Here is a 23,174-nt window from a genome sequence, read left to right on the forward strand (position 1 = left end):
ATATGTGCCTTTTAAATGAAGAAGAGCAAATATTTTCAATTCACTTAAGCTAGGAGCAAGGACCATAGATTCCTCCATGTGTTCAATTTGCACATTTTTAAATAGGTATATGTTTTATGTCCTCATTGAACACTAACCCTAACGTCATGGTTAATATTGCTTCATACTACCAGAAGGAAACGAAATTATTCGCAGGGACAATGTACAAAATACAATATACTATGAAATCCATTAACACGAAAGAAATATAATGAAAGTGCTCATCCACAAAAAGTTAACCCAGCACAAGATAACCACTGCAAAAGGATGAACACCAAAAATCAAACCGCCAAAATCCAGGAGACGCTGTGCTTAATAAAGACTTCTTCACCTTGTAATGAGCACATATAGCTGAAAAGTTTTCATTTGAAACTCCCAGCTATTGTCAAACAGCAAACCCTGACTCAGAATGGTTGTTTACATATGTTATTATTCCAGAGAGATGCACTGCACATTTCAAACACTGGATTACTTGAGAGGTGGTAAAAAGAGCCAGACTGCAAGGCCCAAGTACCAATACAGACAAGTGAGAATTTAATTAATTTTATTTATTTCGGCTATTTATATGCCATTTAATCACTGACGTTTCTAAATGGTGTGCATAAAAAATTACAAAAAGCATATGGTGAATAATATCAATGAAAATTAAACATCAGAACAGAGAGCTTCCTTAAAATGCTTACTGGAACAGAAAGGTCTTTTCAAATGCCCAAAGTTCTAACAGGGAGGGGATCTGCCTGATCTCAGCTGGGAGGCAGTGCCTCAGAATCAGGCCCACAATACCAAATGAACAGCTTGTGGGGGATACAAGTCGTGCATTTGAGTCCCTGGGGACCACTAACACTTGTTAAGGGCTTTGCAAATTAATACAAGAACCTTTAACTTGGACTGGTAACATATGAGCAGCCAGAGCAAACTGTTTAAACCATGGCGTTATGTGCTGGTGATAGTCTGTCCCCACAAACAGGATAGTGGTAGCGTTTTGCACCAGCTGGAGTTTCCAGACCAAGACGAGGGCTTGCTCCACCTAGAGCCCACTGCGATAATCCAGCATTTCCATATAAAAAGCCACAAGCCACAGTGAACAGGCAGCCCACCTATTGCTAATGAGAACCCCTCCCTCCTGCTGACCTTTCCTGTCACCTTCCTATGCTGCTCTTTTTGAATTCTTCCCAGCACAAGGTATGGTGAGCAGGTGCAACAGCTAAAATAGGCTGCCCTGCTGTAACTCGAATTCCCTGGGCTGGGTGACCTTTACTGTCATTCCCACCAGAAAGTGTGTGAAGAATGCAGGCTGGAGAGATATGGAAGGTTTCATCCAAGCAGGGGAAGAAGCAGAGGAAGAAAATCAGCCCAAGATTACTTTGGCAGACAGGACTAAAAACAACAAACACAGCAAGCGTTCAGGAGAAACTCAGCCTGGACAAAATTCACTTGGTGAAGGCTTCTTGGAGAGGGAAACTACAGCAAAGCCGGGTGGGTTGAACTACCCCTTAACTACAGTGGTGCCCTGCAAGACGAATGCCTCGCAAGATGGAAAACCCGCTAGACGAAAGGGTTTTCCGTTTTTGAGCTGCTTCGCAAGACGAATTTCCCTATGGGCTTGCTTCGCAAGACGGAAACGTCTTGCGAGTGTTCCGATTTTTCCCCGCTTCCCCCCCTTTTTCTAAGCCGCTAAGCCGCTAATAGCCTTTTAGCCGCTAAGCCTTTAATAGCCGCTAATCCACTAAACCACTAATAGCGCTAATCCGCTAAGCCGCTAATAGGGTTGCTTTGCAAGACGAAAAAACCGCTAGACGAAGAGACTCGCGGAACGGATTATTTTCGTCTTGCGAGGCACCACTGTATTAAAGAAACTCAAAATCAAAACAATGATGAGTCCTGAGGCCAGATTTGCAAATACAGCTGAATGAGGCGGCAGAATGGACCATTATCATTTCTGACTGCAGGCAGGGGTGCCATTTATGAATATTTACCAAAGTACAAAAAACCACAAAAAAAAACCCTCCTTGCAGCAGAAACTGGCACACCATGAAGCAGCTCCCTCTTCCCAATTTCTACTTGTAGGTAATAAAAATAAAAATGGAGTGTGTTAAAAAATGGCAACATCCTCATCTGCATTCAGCAGAGATCTAGTCGATTCTACCGTCTCCTGATGCAGCTCCAACCAGTGTTACATTCATTAATATCTGTGAAGTATTCAGCTGCTGCAGTTCATGTGGGCACGATACAAATTTGCACACCTTCAAACTATGCCAGAAAGATTCTGATGCAAATTCCCCCAGCTAGCTCATGAAAACTTTGAGATATGCTCTCTCAAATAAGTAACGTTTAAGTATCACAAATCCATCACAGTGGCTATTTGTAGGTTGCGGGGTGAAAAAGGCAGTCTACCACAAGGCCCCTTGATGTTGAAGGTCAACGTGGGTTAAGAGCACTCCTTTAAATAAAGAGCCCTTACTTTTATTTTAGCAACAATACACAAGCCCAGATTAAACATGCGGAGAGTAACCCACAAACCTCCAATGCTGAAGCATAACATGTTCACTCCCAGCACCAGTGGACTGAGACCTCCTTCAGAAACCACACCAACCTCTTTAAATAACCACCCAGGCTGTGCGACAGCTCAACACTAGGCCACATCATGGGAAACACATGCTTGAGTGAGACAGCACTGCCGCTAGTGAGGGTTATTTTTGTTTAGCATTAACAAAACATGACATCTATATTAGGTATTGTGCTGTTAACTTCTACCTGTGGTGTACAAAAAGACCAGACAAGGAGCTGGATGTCACACAAAGCAAGCGTAGAATCCAGCCTAGAACTAAGACTCGTGTTCCATCAGGACAAGGACTTCTCCTTCCGCAGTGGAACATTTACTCCCTCTTTTCCCTGCCATGCACTCTCTAAATCTCTTCTAGGGGCTCCCTGCAACCTTCTGGAACAGATTTGGGGAGAGTGTGGGATGTGCATGGCAGACAGTGGGGGAGTCCCATTGTGCAAGTGGATGTAGCAATTGAATAGTGCCCTGTGTTTTTAAGGCTCAAATCCTATGCCCACTTACCTGGCAGTAAGCCTCACTGAGTTCAACAGAAATTTACTTCTGAGTAGACATGGATCGCACTGAGTGTACGCTATTATCCAAGAGTTCACAATCTTCTACTTAAATTTTGGGTTAAGATTCAGGTGACGAGTGATCATATGATTTCTCAAAATATGCTTATTGGAACAGTCTTCAAAATATACCTTATATAGCAAGCTCATGCTACTTTATTCTCACAACCTGAATTTTCAGAGGTATGTGTTCTTACAACTGGGTTCCCTGCTTACTGGCTCTGACAAAGAAGAGATTACAAAGTAATCTCATTCTAATGTAGCGGCAGAGCATATGCCAATTTTTGCTCAATAGTTTAGGCTGGAAACCACCCAACAGCTGGGAATATACAGCAGAGCTCCCTGCAACTAAGAAGAGTTCTCAAGTCATCATTCCCCTTTCTTTACTGACCCCACTGTCAATGTTTTTGACAGACCCCTGTCCCAAGAAGCTCATTGTCTTTTCCCCCTTAAGTTAAACTTTAAAGCACCATGTACGTATATCTACACTGATGTAGCAGAACAACAACATACAGCTGCCAGGTCTAAGAAAAGTTGTGGAGGACCAGGCAGGGGTTGGGGCAAGCCACAGTGACTGGAGCAAAAGTGTTCCTTCACCCTCAGGTTTTCCCCAGCCAGGCCTTAGAATTCCTTAGAATTGTTTACCTGGAATGCTTGTAAAACAGGATGGGAAAGTTGCGGAGGTACAAAAGCTGTAGATCTACTTATTATTTTGGTCCTTTATAAGTAAGCCCCTGTGGTTGTTAAGCTTGCTAACAGGGATAATTGCCATACACGGGGGTTTTCTATGGGATGAAAAGTATGCATAAAGTGGCTCAGCGTGCTATGGCCACTGCAAAAACCTGGGGCTACTTTCTCAATTCAAATGTTGTGGGTTGTCATGGTGATACTTTGCCAAACTGGAACACTCACTTCTGGGTTTGCAGCGTTCGGGAGCAGATTTGTTCGGCAACTAAGCCGTTCGAGAACCAAGGTTCCACTGTACTCACTGCAATGGATGTGCCTTCTCCCATCTTCAACCATAAATCCACAGGCAAACCATGGGCCATCTCAATGAAGCTCATGGACCACTGGTGGTCCAAAGGCCACACTTTGTGGACCTCCAAGCTATGGGATTTGGCCTGACACACAGGCCTTTGTTTTAACCATGTGTTTCATGAGTGTTGCTGAGGGCAGAGATCATCCAGGAGTAGGCAAGGCCTAGTGTAGCATTGTACGGGGAACAGTGATAACGGGAGATAAATCTAGATGGCCAATAATATATAATTTAAAGAGAGATAAATCTATATGGCCAATAATTAATTGTGATTCCAGTAAAAGCACTAGAGAAGTCAATGCAGGTTGCTTATCATTTCCATGACTCTTTCAGAGCAGTTCCTACACTGCTTTGCTTCCTTGTGGTCCAAGGCAAGATACTTGCACTGCTCTTATCTGGTTTGTGATAAGCCATCCTTTCTGCCCAATCATCATGGGTTCCACAGGTAATCCCGCAGATTAGAATGAATATAGGCATGTTGTAGATTGCCACCTAATTAGCACTCATCAGTACCAACCGATCAGGATTTCTGCTGGCTGGGAATTTCAGAATAACTTCACATGCCCAGCATCTTAGGTCAGCTGCATGCTGGTGTGAAGAGAGAAAATCGCCTACTGGAAACCTCTCTTCTAAATTCCAGGTTTTCAAGCACTAGTTCCTTGGGTTGGCGGCAGTCCACAGACTGCCTCCCACCAACCCACAGCTCAGAATCCTGTTCCTGGAAGGAAGCCTTATTTTGTTCCTTCTTCCAGCAGCAAAGCTCTAAAGAACAAGAGACAGAATAGGCTTGCTGCTGAATGGAAGAAGTGCTAAGTCTGTACAGGCTCACTCCTGAAGGCTACTGGGAAAAGCTGGCCGCCTGCTGACTTCACAGCTGCCAAGCAAGGCCTAGAACTGCTTCTCTAGGTCAGTGCAAAGCCAGCAGTTTATGTCACTAGCTTGCAAAACAAAAACAAAAAAAGGCCCACAACCACAGCTGTATCTATAGCTCCCTGAGAATGGGCTTCCTCTGCACATGTGGGTTTTTGCTCTCTTTTTTTCTAAAGCAAAAAAAGACCTTAAAAAATAGAAAAGGCTGCTTTCGCATCTGCTTGTGTGCTCAGGTGTCAGAGCCAAAGAATCAAGACAGCTGAGAGAGAAACAGAGAGAGAATATGAGGAGGATTTGCTTTTGTGCTTTTATCCTAGCGCACAGCCTGCTGGTAACCTGCATGAGATTAGCAGTAATTCCTTGCCTGAGGGTGCATGGGGCTAACAATGTGCCTTACAGGAATCCCAAAAGCCATGGAGGGGAAGGGGGGGGGAGCAGAACGAATAAGGACACCCGCCCACACTTACCTAAAATCTTACTGATGCTTGAGTTGTGCATGTCTGGGAAGGCCTGCAAGATCTTCCGTCTCTCGTCCTTGGCCCACACCATAAAGGCATTCATGGGACGCTTTATGTGGTTGTTGTTCCTGGATTCAGGGAAATGTCGTGAGCCTGTGAAGGAAAGACCAAGGAACAGCCACTATAGAGACACCGGCAAAGCCAAGCCAAACAGAACTGGCAAAGGATTAGGGCATTTAGGAGCAAGCAGCAGACTCAGTTTAGAAAAGAAAATACTTCTTCATGCAGTGCGTGGTTCAACTAGGGAACTCGATTCCACAAGAGGCAGCGATGGCCACTAACCTAGATGGCTTTAAAATAGGATTCGACAGATTAATAGAGGAGAGAGATATTGGTGGGTAAAGTCTGCCTCTGCAGTTAGAGGCAGCAGTCCTGCCCTCCCCAAACCATGGACTTCACAAATTTTCAACTTCTTTGCAGTTTCACTTACAGCTGACATGTGGAAACCACATTGTGCTACCTATAGGCCATGTGTGGAGAACCTTTGGCCCTCCAGGTGTTGCAGAGCTACAACTCCCTGACCATTCATCATGCTCGCTAGGGCTGATGGGAGTTGAAGTTCAGCAATGTCTGCAGAGCCAAAGGTCTCCTACACGAGCTATAGATAGCACAATGTGGTTTCTGCATATCAGCTGAGTGTGGAACCGTAAAGAAGCTGAGAACTTGTAAAGTCCATGGGGGAGGAATCTCATTATACAAACTAAATGGGATTTTTCAGCTTTGCCTTTTCCCCACCCCGATTATTGGGCTTTGGAGACCTGAAAGATGTTAACTGCAGCAGAAGCACCTATGAGGAGCAGAAACGGGGGGCATCCAATTCTACCATAGATAATTTTTTATGATCAACTATCATTACCATCCCCATCACAGGTTAGCATGGACTCATCCAGTCTCTGCAAAGAAGTCTCATCCACCTGTTCTTTTGCAGGTGAAGAATCCAAGCTGGCGTGGTCCTGAAAGCACATGGGAAGGTGGTTTACTGAATTTTACCAGGGCAAGCAAGGTTAGGAGTAACTCAAATGAAAACTTCAACTGAAGCATTTACTGGCATGCACTTTTTGCTAATAATAATGATGATAATAATAATGATGATGATGATGATGATGATAATAATAATAATAATAATTTATTTATTTATACCCCGCCCATCTGGCTGAGTTTCCCCACCCACTCTGGGTGGCTCCCAATTGAGTGTTAAAAACAATACAGCATTAAATATTAAAAACTTCCCTAAACAATAAAGAAATAAAGGCTAAATAAAGACTGTATGCTTTTACTTGTTAGTCAAAAGTAAATGACTTTTAAGAAATAAGGAGCCCCCAAATGCAGGACTGCATAGCCTAAAAGCCGCTCCTTGACTGGACAGCCAAGGACCAGCCCAAGACCAGCATGCCAGCACCTTCTGCAAGACAAAGGGGCCTGGAAAGGTTGTTTAGGACACACCACCATGTTTGAACTCAGCAAGCAGGGCAGGAAAATTTCAGAATCCCCTCGATTTAGAGGGAAGCCCCATTGAAACCAGACTGGAAACTCCAACAATCATTCTAGATCACTTCTAAAAGCATCACTCTAAAGACAAAAGTCATGGGAGCAAGATCTTCTTGTAACTTTATGACAACAGAGCAAGAATTCTATTTAGTGATGCTCCTGAAGTTCAGAATTGGGGAATTCAGGGGACAAGCTTCCCAGTTCAGAACTTCTGGGCTAATCCTGAGCCAACCCCCAACCCCCGACCCTCCAAGGTCCAGAATCAGATTATAATTTGTTTGGTTCCAGCAACAGCCTCCCCACTGCCACACCTCTTCCCTTACCCACTGAATCAATCTGGCAGTGTTGGAGGTGATGAAAAGGGCCACTACTGCTACAGCTTAGGTCCTGCAGCAGCATGGGAAGTCCTGGGAAATATAATTCCCCAAAGATTCTAGTGTCTTAATAAGAAAGCTGAAGAGCTGAGAGACTGCAGTTCCCAGGGAACCTGGTACCTGGGATGCTGTTGCTCCATCTAGACCTGGCATCCCCAACCTGTGGCCCTCCAGATGTTTTGGCCTACAACTCCCTTGATCCCTAGCTAACAGGACCAGTGGTCAGGGATAATGGGAATTGTAGTCCAAAACATCTGGGGGGCCAAAGGTTGGGGATGCCTGATCTAGACTGCAGCATCAGCTCTGCTTGTTGCCTTTGCAGAGTATACTTTGGGGCAAAAAGAAGGGGCAGTGGAGGTAATTGTGGAAGCCTCACTACATTGTCTATTGGGGTAGAAGCTCAACTAAGAAGCTCACAAGCCTTCTCATATTCCTGATGATCTCACTAGAAGCAAAAGCTCAGCATGCCTCAAGCTTAAAAATGTATACCTAAATTCAAGTCCAAACCAAGTTCCAATTAGCTCATTATAAATGAGTCCATTCCTAATTGAGTCTCGGCAAGTTCATTCTTCGCTATTACAAAAGTGGACTTTGAAAACTTGGGTACCAGTTACTTTCCTTACAGGTGATGGGTCTATCCCTCCACAGATTCCACATTATACTTATTCGTATCTACTTCCTCAAAAATATGGTTTTCACACCTGACTTTTAACAGAGAGTGCATCTTCAGGGTGTTATAGGAGTTCTAAGGTTTTATATAGAGAGAGAATTGTTGTTGTTTAGTCGTTTAGTCGTGTCCGACTCTTCGTGACCCCATGGACCAGGGCACTCCAGGCACTCCTGTCGTCATATACAGAATAAATGTTCATAAATGAACAAGGCAAACACACATGCATAAGTACAATGCCTGAAACAGTACGGAAATCCTGACTCTCTCCCTCTTTAAGACCAAACCTGTCTCAGAAATACCACTTACCTTCCTATAGGGATGATTTGGAGATCCATCCAACGCTCTGCTTTGGCTGTGCAGAAGCTGTCGGGCATCCTGGATTGCTTTGGTGATAGCATCTCCCTCCCCCAGGAACCCTGAAATTTAAAAATGGAATGGAATCAGTGTCACAAGATCAAGCAGGGATATCTGGTGCCCTTGCACAGAGCCCATTCTCAGAAAGGTATTTGCGGAAGAAAGGCATGCCACTTAAGTTCCAGTTCCAGCAGTCTTAGATCCATTGTCTTCTAAGTATGGTTACCAGATTTTTTTAAATGAATCCAGGGACACTTTTCAACTTCAATGGATTTTGTGTGGGGACTGATTTGTAAATCTGGGGACTGTCCCCGGGAAATGGGGATGTCTGGTAACCTTACTCTAACTCTAGAGTGAAAATATATTTCTCATGGTATCTTCCTTTTCAAAACCAAAGCAAAAAACTGCCATACACAAGCAGGCTTGGGATTTTAAATTACTGAAAATTTAAACATATATTAAATGAAACACATTTAAACAGAGCATGTGGACATAACTGATATGAAGTTGTGTTATACTGAGTTAGACCAGGACTGAGCATTGCCTCCACTGATTGACAGCAGCTCTCCAGTCTTCCTTAGTCCTGCCTGGAGATTCCAGGAATTGAACCTGGAACATTTTCTGTATGCTCTACCAATGAGCTACAGCCTTTCCCCTTCCAACACTGGTGCAGCAGGACCAACAGACAAAGACAATGCCAAACAGAATCCCAAGAAATGCCAGGTTCAAGTCCTTCCTAAATCCAGAGATGGGTGCAGATCTTTTCCCACAGCAAATCAAGAGAGCAAGGTAACAAATCATGAGCTTGCAGTTGTCATTCAAATGCAAAGCACTTCTGTGCCAGCTCGGAATCTGAGCAGGGGGAATTTCCACAGCCTTACTGTTATGTACTGAAGTTCTCACCCTGGGCCAGCAGGGGGATACTGTAGATAGTTTTCACTCAGGTCCGCATATGCAAATAAGGGATTGAAAGTGACGTTCAGTGATTGGATAGTTACAGAAAGTGGTTACTGTTGTGTTGTAGTGGAGCTCTATATAAGCAGGCTGGCTGAACCCTTCAGTTCAGTTCTGTTCTGGCCTGTGAATAAACAAGAGCTGTTTGAAGAATCGCTGTGTCGTCTGATATGTTCACCCACAACTTAACACTTACCCAAAGGGAGGCTGGGAGGGCTGGTCTGCAGCTCCTGAGAGACCCCATGGTTAGGAGTGAGGGACTGGCAGCTGCTGATCTTTAAGCTGGGTGAGCTGGAGGAATTGGGGAGCTCGGAGCCTTTGGGCTTTGCTGTTAAGTTCAGTGGCTGCGAAGATTCCTGAAAAGGAAGGAGAGGAGGAGAGTAGAAGCGCATTCCAAGGGGAGTTTGGGAACCCACAGAGAAAACAGGTTGGGGGTTGCACCTGGATCTGTAGGTGGCCTGAGCTTGCAGGTCTCTTCAGTGCGGACAGAGGGGGGCTGTGCAGCAGTTGCATGGGGTACTCCACTGCAGATGGGACAGGAAAGAGAACAGTCGAAGATCAGTTATCAAATCAAACAGCTGCTCAAATCTTTCTCCCAGCGAAATCTCGCCAGGAATCGCAAGCTTTCTGCATTAAGAGCTAGGAAACTCAAACGGGGCTCTCAGGGCTAGGCAACCCAAAACAGGTTTGCATAAAATTGAAATTGGTTTAACAGCTAATCAATAGTTCCCTGGTGTGTGTCTCTGAACATTTGAGGGAGTCATAGTCCTCTGATGCAGAGTCTTCCTATGACAGCAGGAGGAGACAGATCCACACACTGATCCTTCTCACGTGAATCCACTGGCATTGGAGCCTACATCTTATCCCCTAAACCCTGAGAAAACACCTCCAATAACTAAACCACAGACTCCTCTGAGGATCAGGGGAGCCCAAATGAGCTTTCCCCAAAACAGTTCCTACAGATGCAGCACTTGGCAGGGTGGGGGGCAGGGGACAGAGGCCTTCCCTCTTGACTGTGCGGCCCAGACCATAAAGCTCTGCCAGTTTCTCCAAGACCCTACCAAGACAATTTGGGATTTTCTGCCACAGCTGCAGGGCCACTAACTGTAATACTGGATGGTTTCTTGGCCCTTTTCTGAGGCAAGGCTAGCCCCAAACATTTTGCTGACTCAAGTGAAGGCCAAGATAGGCTAGCTAAAACCAGCTCTTTAAATCCAATAAGCCTGACTGATTTGGCTTTAATCGAAGATACAACCGTCTTTTTTGCTCTATAAGACTCACTTTTTCACTCCTAAAAAGTAAGGGGAAATGTATGTGCGTCTTGTGGAGCGAATGCAGGCTGCGCAGCTATCCCAGAAGCCAGAACAGCAAGAGGGATTGCTGCTTTCACTGCGCAATGATCCCTCTTGCTATTCTGGCTTCTGAGATGCAGAATATTTTTTTTCTTGTTTTCCTCTTCCAAAAACTAGGTGCGTCTTGTGGTCTGGTGCGTCTTATAGGGCGAAAAATGCGGTAGCTTTGCCAACCGCATAGACTTGTGTGGTCCCATGGACACGCAAGACAACTGTGCAGAAGCACTCAGAAAGACTGTGCCTCATTAACCAGAATTCAACACTTTTCTTGGCCTCTTCGTACCTGGTTTACAAGGGATTGGCTGGATGGGAAGTGCCATTTGAGAATCTGGGGAGACCGGAAGAGGCTGGTGGCTGGGAGGAAAGGCTGGAATCATTACATAGGGCATGTTGACCTGCTGGAGAGAAAAGGGTGAGGGGGGACAGACAGACAGACAGAAAAACAGAGCCAAAGACAAAGTTACCTTTAAGCAGTGCTTTTTCTAGGGGGTACTCAAGGGTACGTAGTACTGGCACCTCTTTTTTGGTTAAAAATGTGACATTTACTGTCATGGGTGTAGCCGAGAGGGGCACCTCCCCCCCGAATCAATACAAATCAACACAAATCTGAGGTTTTGCCCCCCCCAAGCCTGCCTCCCCCAAACAAAAATGCTGGCTACATCCATGCTTATTGTAACAACTTCATGTTGAAGACCAGCTCCTGTTTCTCTAGAAAAAAAAGCATTGCCTTTAGGGAACAACAGAATCTATCCAAAAAGACTTATCCAAGATCGTGTGAAGTTGTGGAGAGATCTCTATGGCTTTCTTACTTTTCACTCTATGAGGTAAAGGTAAAGGGACCCCTGACAATTAAGTCCAATCACGAAGGACTCTGGGGTTGTAGCGCTCATCTCACTTTACAGGCCAAGGGAGCTGGCTTTTGTCAAGGGAGCTGCTTCTATGTGGCCAGCATGACTAAGCTGCTTCTGGCGAAACCAGAGCAGCGCACGGAAACGCTGTTTACCTTCCCGCCGGAGTGGCACCTACTTATCTACTTGCACTTTGATGTGTTTTCGAACTGCTAGCTGGGCAGGAGCAGGGACCGAGCAACGGGAGCTCACCCAGTCTCGGGGATTCAAACCGCCTACCTTTCTGTACCCTCCCAACATATCTATGGAGGTACAACCACGCCATACTGCAGTGGAGGGAAGGCTGAAGCTACAGTGAGAATGAGATGGGGAAATGCATTTCCAGTGCCATTTTTTTTCTTTTCTGTGCTCTAGGGAGCCAGAAGGGATGGGATGGTGGGAATTTGCAATGCAGGAGGGCGAATTGGACAGGGGCTGCAGTGCAGGAGGGAAATTAGGACCTCCCCTCTGCACAATGGCTTTGATCAATTTGCCTTCAAAGTGAAGGGCCTATGGCTTAGTGGTAGAGCACGTGCTTTGAATGCGGAAGGTCCTGGGTTCAATCCCTGGAATCTTCTACTAAAAGGGTAACAATCAGCTGCTCTTGAGTCCTTGCAGAGAGCCACATGTGGTGCTTTGAAGCCCTGATGATTAGCTGGTTGTTAGGGCTTTAAAGCACTATATACACAGCTATCTGCAAACACCAGAGATCAGACAATTGCCGAAGCTTGCAAAGAGCTGCACAGGGCAATATGCACAGGGCTTTGCAGGTGCCACCAGCCCCTTTATAGCTAAAAAAAATCTTTACCTGCGCCATAATTGATGTCATAGATGACTTCAGGTATAAGGCAGGTGGGCTCAGAGACCAAATGGGGAAGCATGGCAAGCCTAATCAGAACTGTGGGCCACAAGATTACCCACCCCTGATGTACAACATACACCCCAGTCTAAAACACATTCACTTTGAAGTGAGACCCATGGATTTTGATGAGATTTACTTTTAAATAAGGGGTTTAGATTTGCAGCCATTGGCAGACCTATCTTACGGTTTGAATCCATGTTCAATTCACTATTGTCCTGCTTCTATGTTAATTTCTGGACAGCTAGAAAAAGAATTCATGTGACACTCCTAACCTAGTTACACAGGGAACATCTGGCAGAGCCAGGTGCCAAACCTTTGTCTCCTGATTTTCAGTCTATCTTCCTTGCTATGTGCAGGGGGAAAGGAGACCCCTTTTACCTGGATTTGCTGCTGTAGCAGGTTGATCTTGTGTTGCTGCTGGATCAGCTGTTGCTGTTGCTTGGCAATCTGCAAGAGGAGACGACTATGAAGGGCCAAGGGGCCAAACGAACACAGGAAGCCCATGAGAGCTGCTGCCTATGAACCAGGCATTGAGAACCTCAAGACACATGACGCTTCCCATCCAGCTTTCCCAAGCGCTTCTCCATCTTTATCACAAAGGAGAACCTCCCAGCCCTTCCACAAGCCAAGCTTGAATATTTGTAAGGAAGAGGTGAATGAGCACATTATTTGAATCAATCTGGTATCAGATTTGCACATTATAGAGCAGAAAGCAAGAATATAATGCAGGGTGAGGAACCTGCAGCCATCCAGATGTCCAGCAACAACTGGAGGACCACAGGCTCATGTCCCCTGATATAATGTGTACAGCATTACATTAGAACTGGGCCTGAAAAGTGGTAGCATTTGATGGTTCTGCAGAGTTGGAGTTAGGCAGTGGTATCCCAATACCTAACCTCATCCTAAAATCTAAGCTCTTGGGATTACTTCTAAATTATGAAGGCTCTCTCTCTCTCAAATTTGGTAGCACTGTAATGCATAACCACACCTGATGAAGTAAATGACTGTCCTTATTTAAAAGACTCAAGTGGCAATAAAATAGGTAGTTTTGATGACTTCACAGGAGATTTCATCTTCTTTGCCGCAGCAAACTAATATGCCCACTCCTCTGGAATCTCATTTTCTTAAAATTGTTCAGTTCCGGAGGTCCGTCCACTGGTCAAAACAGTACATTAGAAGAGGCATCTTGTGCGCGTGCACATTCAGCGGCAGCCACTTCTGCGCACACACAGATGGCAGAAGCCGCTTCCGTGCATGTGTGAATCGTGGCAAACCCAGTGTTTACTTCCGGATTTGCCGCGGGCGCAACTTGGAATGTCCGCAAGACGAGGCGTATGTAAGTCGAGGTTCCATTGTATCCCACAGGGGCTGTCAACTTGTCTTAGTCCTATGATGAATATAAACTGGCAACTAATTTGTACATAACTATGACTGCTACTTGGTTTATCATTTCAGAAATACAACAGGTGTCAAAGTGCAGCTGACGTGCATGTTGCAATTATTCTTCCATGTTAACAACTGCTTGATCATTATACACCTTAAAATGGGGAAATGAACCTTTGAAAAGTCTTGACTGATGGACTTGGAAATCACAAGGTTGAAACAATAATGTTTTCTTTAGTTTTGGTGTTTTTTTTAAAACTTTCCTTTTTGTTCTGTATGTTTTCCTAATTTTTCCTCCATATTCACACATACCATGGAAACTGTACACTTTTTAACATGAGGATCTAAGAATTCCAGCAGGCAAGGATATACAGAGAGATGAATCAACGTGATTCACAAATCACTGTAAAGTGGTCATAATTGCACTTAAGCATTACAGTTCTATAGACATTGATCAAACTACATTTATAATTCATGTAGCTCATTGTAAGTAGTTTGTGGGGCTGAATTCTACATGCATGGGGGAAAGTTACTATCATGAGGAACAGCTAAGGGAGCTGGGCATGTTTAGCCTGGAGAAGAGGAGGTTAAGGGGTGATATGATAGCCATGTTCAAATATATAAAAGGATGTCATATAGAGGAGGGAGAAAGGTTGTTTTCTGCTGCTCCAGAGAAGCGGACACGGAGCAATGGATCCAAACTACAAAAAAGAAGATTCCACCTAAACATTAGGAAGAACTTCCTGACAGTAAGAGCTGTTCGACAGTGGAATTTGCTGCCAAGGAGTGTGGTGGATTCTCCTTCTTTGGAGGTCTTTAAGCAGAGGCTTGACAACCATATGTCAGGAGTGCTCTGATGGTGTTTCCTGCTTGGCAGGGGGTTGGACTCGATGGCCCTTGTGGTGTATTCCAACTCTATGATTCTATGATTAATAGCTGGGTCTCCCACTCACCCCCAAATTCTCATGATTGCAAATACTGTGTAATTATAACTGTATTCCATTTTTTAAGTCTACAATTGTAATCCTAGTGAGGCTTGCACCAGATTAAATATGCATAGGATTATGCTGCGTATGGCCAGAGCTAATAAAACTTTTAACTCTTCCCTGTCACCATACAGTAGCCCAAATCTACCTATTCCCACCAGCATCACCAGAAGATAATATGTGACTTGCGAACCTGTTCACTTTACACCAGTTTTCCCATTCCAAATAAGGGTGATATTCAACTCAGTTTTAACCAGAGTCAATCCAGAGTCAATCCACTGATGTTACTGGTCCTAACTGAGTCATCTTGATGAATTTCGATGGATTTGTACCTAGTAAAACTTACTTGGCACCTACCTGTGTAGCAAGGCTTTTAGTGCTTTAGAACAGATTGTGTGAGTGAGTCTCACTGCATTGTGACTCCCACACCAGCTACACTACTTCTAATTTTTTTCGCCCCTAAATCACTTGAGATATGTAAAGTGCCAGTAACTCCTGTAGCACTATTATATCAGGGACAGAACTGACAAAATTCTTTGCCAAGGTCACATGGGCTCTGGCCAACCTGCATCCAAGCCACTTCCTGAAGACCTATCCCAAAGGTTGAGAAGGGCAAACACAGCCCCAAAGTTGTGTTCTACTTCCTACCTGTTCCTGCTGCTGCCTGGCCAGTTCCATCTGTTGCTGCTGCTTCTCAAACAGCATAGCTGCCATGTTCTTCTGCTCCGAGTGGGCAGTCAGCAGCTGGTCCCGCAGGATGGACAGCTGGTTAATCATGACCAGCAGCTGCAACTCCTTCTCTGCCAGGCTTTCTTGGGTTCCTGGGACAAACAAGAGCCCAAAGGAAAAGAGGAAGAGGAAGAAGGACAGGAAGAGAGTTTGTAAATTTAGGTCTGCAACATGTAATTCATTAAGAACTTTGTGGAGAGTGAAGGGGGTTCAAACAACACACACACAATGAAAGAAAGTGTAAGGGGACTAGGTAGATTAGCCCTGTGCCTGATGACTATTCGCACAGGGATCAAGGCTCCCTGTTCCGTCAGTTTATGAAGGGGATCTACTCACATGCTCATCTGCACACACAGAAGTCCCCATGAATTGGTGGGAGGCAGCAGTCAGGGTCCCACCTTCGCATGAAGTTCTGCCTGTGTACATCAATGGGCAGGTAGAGCCCCTTCACATATCAGCCATATGTGCAGATGGCATGGGTTGGCACTGCTACACACGGGCAAGAAAGGCAGGGCTGGCTGATCAAGCCACACAACCGCCTTCGCACATTCTTTAAACACATAGCTCCCTGCCCCCCGAGAGTTGGATAAATCTAGGTCTGCAATGTACCGTATTTTTCGCCCTATAGGACGCACCGGCCCATAGGACGCACCTAGATTTTTGGGGGGAAATAAAGGGGGGAAAATATTTTTTCCCCCAGGCACGGGGCTGGGGCTGGGGCAGGGGAAGCCCGAGCTTCCTCCGACCCCAGCCCCCAGAACAGGAAGCTCTGCGCAAGCCGTGGGAGCCCAGCCTGAAGTCATGCCGGGCTCCGACAACTTGCGGAGAGCTGAGCGAAGCCCGCTCTGGGAGCTTGCGGGGCTGGGGGAGGGGGAAGCCCTCCGCCAGCCTCGAAACCACGTCGGGAGACAGCGGGATGGCGCGCTGCGCCTCCCCGCTGTCCCCCGAGCTTGTGGGGCTGGCGGCAGGGACAAGCACGCTTCTCCCCGCCGCCAGCCTCCAAACCAGGTCGGGGGACAGCGGGATGGCGGTGTTCCGCCTCCCCACTGTCCCCCGAGCTTGTGGGGCTGGCGGTGGGGCTCTCCTGAAGCCTGGAGAGCGAGAGGGGTCGGTGTGCAATGACCCCTCTCGCTCTCCAGGCTTCAGCGAAAGCCTGCATTCGCCCCATAGGATGCACACACATTTCCCCTTCATTTTTGGAGGGGGGAAAGTGCATCCTATAGGGCGAAAAATACGGCATAATAATCAATTAAGCATAACTGACTGCATATCTTTTGATTCATTAAAAAGGTGGCTGCAATTAATCAGGTAGCAGATTTTTAAAATAATAATAATAATAATAATCAATTCATTTTAATGCAGGTACTCACAAAATTGGGGAGCGGGGAGGCACCTTCTCAGATAAGGCATTCCACCACCACTCTCCCACCCAGGAGAAAATGCCTTTTCTAAGATGGCTCCTGCTGGGACACATGTGTTGAATGGTTTCTTTAAATGTAAAGGTTCATCATTGTTCCACTCGATGTGTGTGTCTTTAAGGGGCCGGAGCAAGGGCCAGAGAAATATAACGAGACCCAGCTTTACAGCTGTGAAACATAGCAGGTGCTGCTGAGTTGTATTTGATTAAGGTGTGTCAGCATTTGGGTAGAGTATATAAGGAGCAGCACCTAGCTCTCCCATTACCCTGGGGGATGGGTTGGTGGTTGGGTCTGGTTTGTTGATGTATTTAGTGTTAATGGAGTTTTTGTTTTTCTTATTAAAACCTTCTTTAAGTTATTTTTGAGTCCTTTCTTTTTAATGCATGATCTCCCCAGCAAGCTCTCTGCAGCGTCACTATACTGCAAAAAGCCAACATCTTTGGTTATGGGCCCAGCTGCTGAGTGGATGACTGCATATTTTTGGACTCTGAGAAAGGTTTGAAAACTCCTTCTCCTGTTAGCGTAGTTTTTGTGGGTCTGGAAGAGTTCCAGAATGGTTGACCGGGTTCCTGAATCTGAGAAGGCTCTGGTCTTCCCACAGCTAACAGATGAGAACTATAGTTTATGGTATTTTCGGGTGGAGGCGCTTTTGACCTCTAGAGAAGTATGGACCTATGTAACTGATGACCCTCCTGACCCTGTAACTAATGCTTGGTCGAAAGGAGATGCAAAAGCCAGGGCGATAATTAATTTGGCAGTCAGCGACCAGCAAGTAGTCTATATAAGAAATAAGAAAAATGCCAAAGAAATGTGGGACAGTCTTGCAGCAGTGCATGTTAGAAAAGAGTCAGCGTCTGCATTGACGTTTTTCAAGCAGTTGTACCAGACGAAGTTGCAGCCTGGTGGAGATTTGGCAGCACACTTGAGACGTCTGGAGGCAATACGCGGCGAGTTAATTCGAAGGGACATGGAGATACCTGATATTCAGTATGTTTTTATCATCCTTTGTTCCCTTAATGAGGACTTTGATGGTATAGCTAGCCAGATATCTGCTGTTCCACCAGCACAATTAACTGTGGAAGGGGTAACGGCAAGATTAATGGGCGAGTTGGATAGAAGGGAGGCTTGTGCCATAAGCACTCCTGTTTCCAGAAAGAATGAGGAACGCCATATGCAAACCTGTGGTGATACAACTGCATTTAAAGCTGCAAAACGTTGTTGGTTCTGCAATAAGCAAGGACATTTTGCAAGGGACTGCAGATCCAAAAGAAAGCAAAGATCTCCCAAGCCTGTTTCTGTTCGTCAATCACGGTCGTCAGCCCAGCAGCCGGCATCGTATAGTAGAGACAGAAACGAGCCGCGAGCTTTTCACGCTCGGACTAAAGATCGTAAAAGAATTAAAGGTGCCAAGTGGAAGTCTTTTGTTATCGACTCAGGAGCATGTCGGCATATCTGCAATGATCGAAGCTTGTTTATTTCTTTCGAAGAGGAAATTGGTAATGTACATTTAGCCAATTCACAAGTCTTGCAGTTGCTTGGCAGGGGTACCGTTAAACTTGACTCTTTGAACATTACAATAGCGAACTGCATTTACTGCCCGTCAGTGGACAATTTATTGTCAGTAAGCTGCTTTGCCCGTCAAGGCATAACTGTGCGTTTCTTAAAGTCTATGTGTGAGTTTTTCGAGGGGAACAAACGTCTATTGTATGCCCGGGAATCTGATGGTTTATATAGACTGTATTTTCGCACCTACTCACAATCGCATATAAATTGCAGAGCAGCACAGTCAAGCCAGGGGTTGAGGAATGTAAGGCCACATTCTGGGTGTGTCCACGAGGCGCACAGAATTCTGGGACACCTGAATTTTGCTGATGTAATTAAGACACAGAATATTGTCAATGGCCTCAACTTAAAACCATGCAAATTCTTTATGCAATGTCTATCCTGTTGCAAGAATAAGATTAAGGTTGCACGCAAGGGTAGGTGCTCAGATAGAAAAGTAACTGAGGCATTTGAGCGTGTACATTGTGATTTAGTTGGGCCACTCCCACCATCATTAGGAGGTTCAAAGTACTGGCTTACTCTGATAGACCAGTATAGTAGATATTGTTGGACTTATGCAATAGCTGAGAAGTCCCAAGCATTTGAGAAGTACAAGGTTTTTTGCAACTGGGTAAAAACGCACTTTAACAAACCTATTAAGAACCTGTTTTCTGACCGGGGCGGGGAATTTGTTTCTGAAGATTTTGAGAAATTCCTGGAAGTGCAGGGGACTACTCATGAGTTATCTTGCCCCCGAAGTCCCTGGCAAAATGGGCTTGTTGAAGTTGTGCAGCGTGACTTGCAGGCAGGGGTTAAAACTTATCTGCACGATGCTAATCTGCCCAAAGACTTTTGGGCTGAAGCGCTCCATGCCTTTTGTTATGTTAGAAATCGCAGTTATCATTCTGGTTTAGATGTCACCCCCTATGAGAAGCTGTTCAAAAACGCCCTAATCTGAAATACCTACGTATTTGGGGTTCAGATGTAATTATGCATTATCCTGCTAAGCAGAAATTGGGTGAACGTAGTGTTCGGGGAAAATTAATGGGCTACCAGCAGGGGGCGTACAGAATTTACATACCAGCAACTGGCAAATTTCATATTACCAGAAGCATGATAAAAACTGTAAATTGGAATGGGGTTGCTGTTTTCCAAGATACTGATGGTATAAATGATACTGAGGAAGAAGTGGAAGCAGCAGCAGCAGCAGGAGGAAATGGTGCTTCTGAATTAATGGGGAAAGACAAAAAGCCTGTTGAATCTGATAATTTGTTTGACTTAAAGTCACAGGCACCTGAGGGGAGGTTAGATTCTCTTGAGTTTTCTGACCGTGAGCTTAGCCTACAGGCACCTCTTCAGTCTGACAATGATGATTTACAACCTGAAACTAGTAGTTCACTGAGTCCCATTAAGTCTGAGGAGTCTGACTCTCCTTCCGGACTAAGACGTTCAGATAGAAAGAGACAGAAGCCACAACGTTTCGCAGATGAACATTTTAATACTGTGTATGCCAATAAGGCGGTTTTTGAGCCAAAAAGCTACAGTGATGTTCAGAATTTACCTAAGCACCAAGCTGTAAATTGGTATAAAGCTATGAACTCTGAGATAGCTTCTTTAAAAGAGCACAACACTTGGTCTCTTGTACCACAAACCCCAGATATGAGACTTATTGATTCAAAATGGGTTTATAGAGTTAAAATGAATGACAAAAATGAAGTTGTAAGGTACAAAGCAAGACTAGTTGCTAAGGGTTTTCAACAAATTCCAGGAGATTATAATTTGTGTTATTCACCAAGTGTAAAATATGAAGCAGTTAAGCTTTTGTTAAAAGATGCATCACAATGTGGAAAAGCCCACTATGCAATGTTTCTCTGCTCTTAAGAGAGTGGTAATGTACCTTAAACATACCAAACATTATAGGTTGCAGTTTACATCACACATGAAAAACATGTACAAAGTATGCTTTATGTTTTTGTTCCACAATGATGAACCGCAGGGGAAATGTTGAATGGTTTCTTTAAATGTAAAGGTTCATCATTGTTCCACTCGATGTGTGTGTCTTTAAGGGGCCGGAGCAAGGGCCAGAGAAAGATAACGAGACCCAGCTTTACAGCTGTGAAACATAGCAGGTGCTGCTGAGTTGTATTTGATTAAGGTGTGTCAGCATTTGGGTAGAGTATATAAGGAGCAGCACCTAGCTCTCCCATTACCCTGGGGGATGGGTTGGTGGTTGGGTCTGGTTTGTTGATGTATTTAGTGTTAATGGAGTTTTTGTTTTTCTTATTAAAACCTTCTTTAAGTTATTTTTGAGTCCTTTCTTTTTAATGCATGATCTCCCCAGCAAGCTCTCTGCAGCGTCACTATACTGCAAAAAGCCAACAACATGCATGCCTTTCCCCTCCAGAACTATTGTTCTGTATGCAGATAAATGCAGATTTTATTGATTAGCTGCTATACGGATCAATTCAAACTCAGTCAAGATTTCTGAGGATCAAAGAGGAATCCAGCAAGCCATGATTCTAAAGTGGACAGACCTGATCCCATCGGCCTGGACAAATGTTATGCTCAGGGCAAGGATTCACTCTGGAACCCATACAGGACTGGATTCCCAATCTCTTATGAATTTTCTTATGAGGTGGTTCAAGGCTGGCCGGCCTGTCTTCCTTCAAAAGCGATTCCAGTTGCCTAAAAGCAGCTAACTAGTGCATGGGGCTGCTTCTGCTGTACCAATTGAAATCCATGTGGCAAATACCACTAGGATTGATCCATTTTTAATGATGTGTTGTCACTCTTGGGGGGAATGTTGCTATCCTACATACATTTTAAGTGTATTTTACATATTTTACAAAGACTTTAAAGGTGGTGTGGCGGGGGGTGAATGTAAAATATAAAATGTATGCAAAATTTTCCAGAGAACAGCAGCACATCATCAAGACCTGCCATTACTTGCTACACCGATTTCAATGCATGTAGTGGCAGGAGCCCTTTGAGCTACCTAAATGCTCTTAGGCAGATGATTTAAAAAAAAAAAATGAGAAAAGATGGCAGGCAAATAGCTCTTTGACCACCTTTAAGCACAAACAATTTGGACCTCCTTACTTTTTTTCCTTAATTTCTTATGTCAAAGTATTCTGTGTGGGATTTAAAGATTATATATGTAGATTTGTCCTTGAAAACCTGAAAACCTTGCGATGAACCAGCCCAACATGGATTTTGTTCTGGGGCCTATTCCTAGCAAACTGCCACATGCAATCAGTTTTGTGAATTATATACAATTCTCACCAAAGACCAGGGGTTGGGGACCTGTTCTTGCACCATGTGTTGTAGGACTACAACTCCCATCATCCCCAGTCTGCAAGGACAGGGATTATGGGAGCAGTAATCCAGCAACTTCTGGAGGGCCTCAGGTTCCCCACCCTTGTATTAGAACATACATTTGCAAGATACACTAGCTAATGATGGGAAGCCATGTCTTATATTTCATTGGTTTTGTATCCTCTGTAATAAGGCAAAGCTTTATGAGCTATGGTGATATTAATTCAATGACTATGAGTAGGCTTTGTAATTTAACTTAACTGATGTGGGGGAAAGAGGGGCTAGGGGTCCAATACTGTCACTCTCTAACCAATAGAACAAATTATGCCTGCTCTCTGTGGTCTGGGCCTTAACGCAGTCCCAGCCAAACCAGACCAGATGCTCACCTTTCACATCTTTGGATTCCATTGGATTTTTTCCCAGAAGTCTCTCTTTCCAGTCACTGGACAGTAACTTCTCAATGGTCGGCATCACTGTAGAAATAAGAATGTTAGTGTACAACATGTAGGTGGCTTTCTGATTTGAAAGTAGAAAAGTTGCAGAGTTTATGTTAAACAATACATTTCATCATATGCAACAACAAAAATGATGACTGGATCAGCTCATGGAGGACAAATCTCCAAGGACAGATTCCTCAGTGGCCAAGATGATTAGGCCTTTTTAAGAAACCAACTGCTGAAAGGTGGGACTGAAGGAAGGGGATAGATTATTCTATATCTAAATACTTCAGTTTTTTAGTGTCTCGGAAGCTGAACCTTTCAATTTTCGAACGCCGAAAACCCAGAAGTGAATGCTTCCATTTTCAAACGTGCCTCAGAAGTCAAACGGCTTCAGAAGTCGAACAGTCTTCCGGAATGGATTACATTTGACAACCGAGGTACCACTGTGTTATTTACTCTTTAAGTCATGACACTTGGATGGACGGACTATTCGATCCAGTATGAACATTCTAAAATTATTATGCACATTTGTTAGTATATCTACATCCACCTGCAGCAAAGGAGCCACTCCAAAAAGGAAATGATTCAAGTGGAAGGGGCCAGCATGGTGCAGCTGGGATGTAGAGCCGCCATCCTGACAATGTCGCCACTACAGCTTATCTGGGTGAGGCACAGCAGCAATGAGGTGGGGCCTGTAAGATGCGTTGACAGGAGCACCAGATTGGCTCCACCGCTGCAACTGTGCAGCCCCAACCTCATTGTTCCTTGCTGCCCCTCTTCCAGGCAAACTGAAACATTGAAGGTGCCAGGAGGATGGCTCCATAGCTCTGCCCTACCACACCA

The 23,174-nt window shown here is 44.8% G+C and overlaps 1 protein-coding gene across 7 annotated transcripts in view; it reads right to left on the reverse strand.

The window, feature by feature from the left end:
• SOX13 (SRY-box transcription factor 13) overlaps positions 1-23,174 on the reverse strand; it is a 64,011-nt gene that overhangs the window by 5,795 nt on the left and 35,042 nt on the right. For 5 of the 7 annotated variants that reach the window (XM_083508924.1, XM_083508920.1, XM_083508921.1 and 2 more), the window contains 9 exons: positions 22,278-22,364; positions 15,536-15,708; positions 12,897-12,965; positions 11,053-11,167; positions 9,859-9,941; positions 9,614-9,773; positions 8,416-8,525; positions 6,434-6,530; positions 5,527-5,670 (listed from right to left, as the gene is read on the reverse strand). In XM_083508924.1, coding sequence (XP_083365050.1) covers positions 5,527-5,670; positions 6,434-6,530; positions 8,416-8,525; positions 9,614-9,773; positions 9,859-9,941; positions 11,053-11,167; positions 12,897-12,965; positions 15,536-15,708; positions 22,278-22,364 — 1,038 coding nt within the window. The remainder of the gene's footprint in view (positions 1-5,526; positions 5,671-6,433; positions 6,531-8,415; positions 8,526-9,613; positions 9,774-9,858; positions 9,942-11,052; positions 11,168-12,896; positions 12,966-15,535; positions 15,709-22,277; positions 22,365-23,174) is intronic. The other 2 variants (XM_083508925.1, XM_083508923.1) reach the window with 1 other exon arrangement.

The sequence above is a fragment of the Podarcis liolepis genome (genome assembly GCF_965112155.1).
Source record: "Podarcis liolepis genome assembly, chromosome: 6".
Taxonomy (NCBI): domain Eukaryota; kingdom Metazoa; phylum Chordata; class Lepidosauria; order Squamata; family Lacertidae; genus Podarcis; species Podarcis liolepis.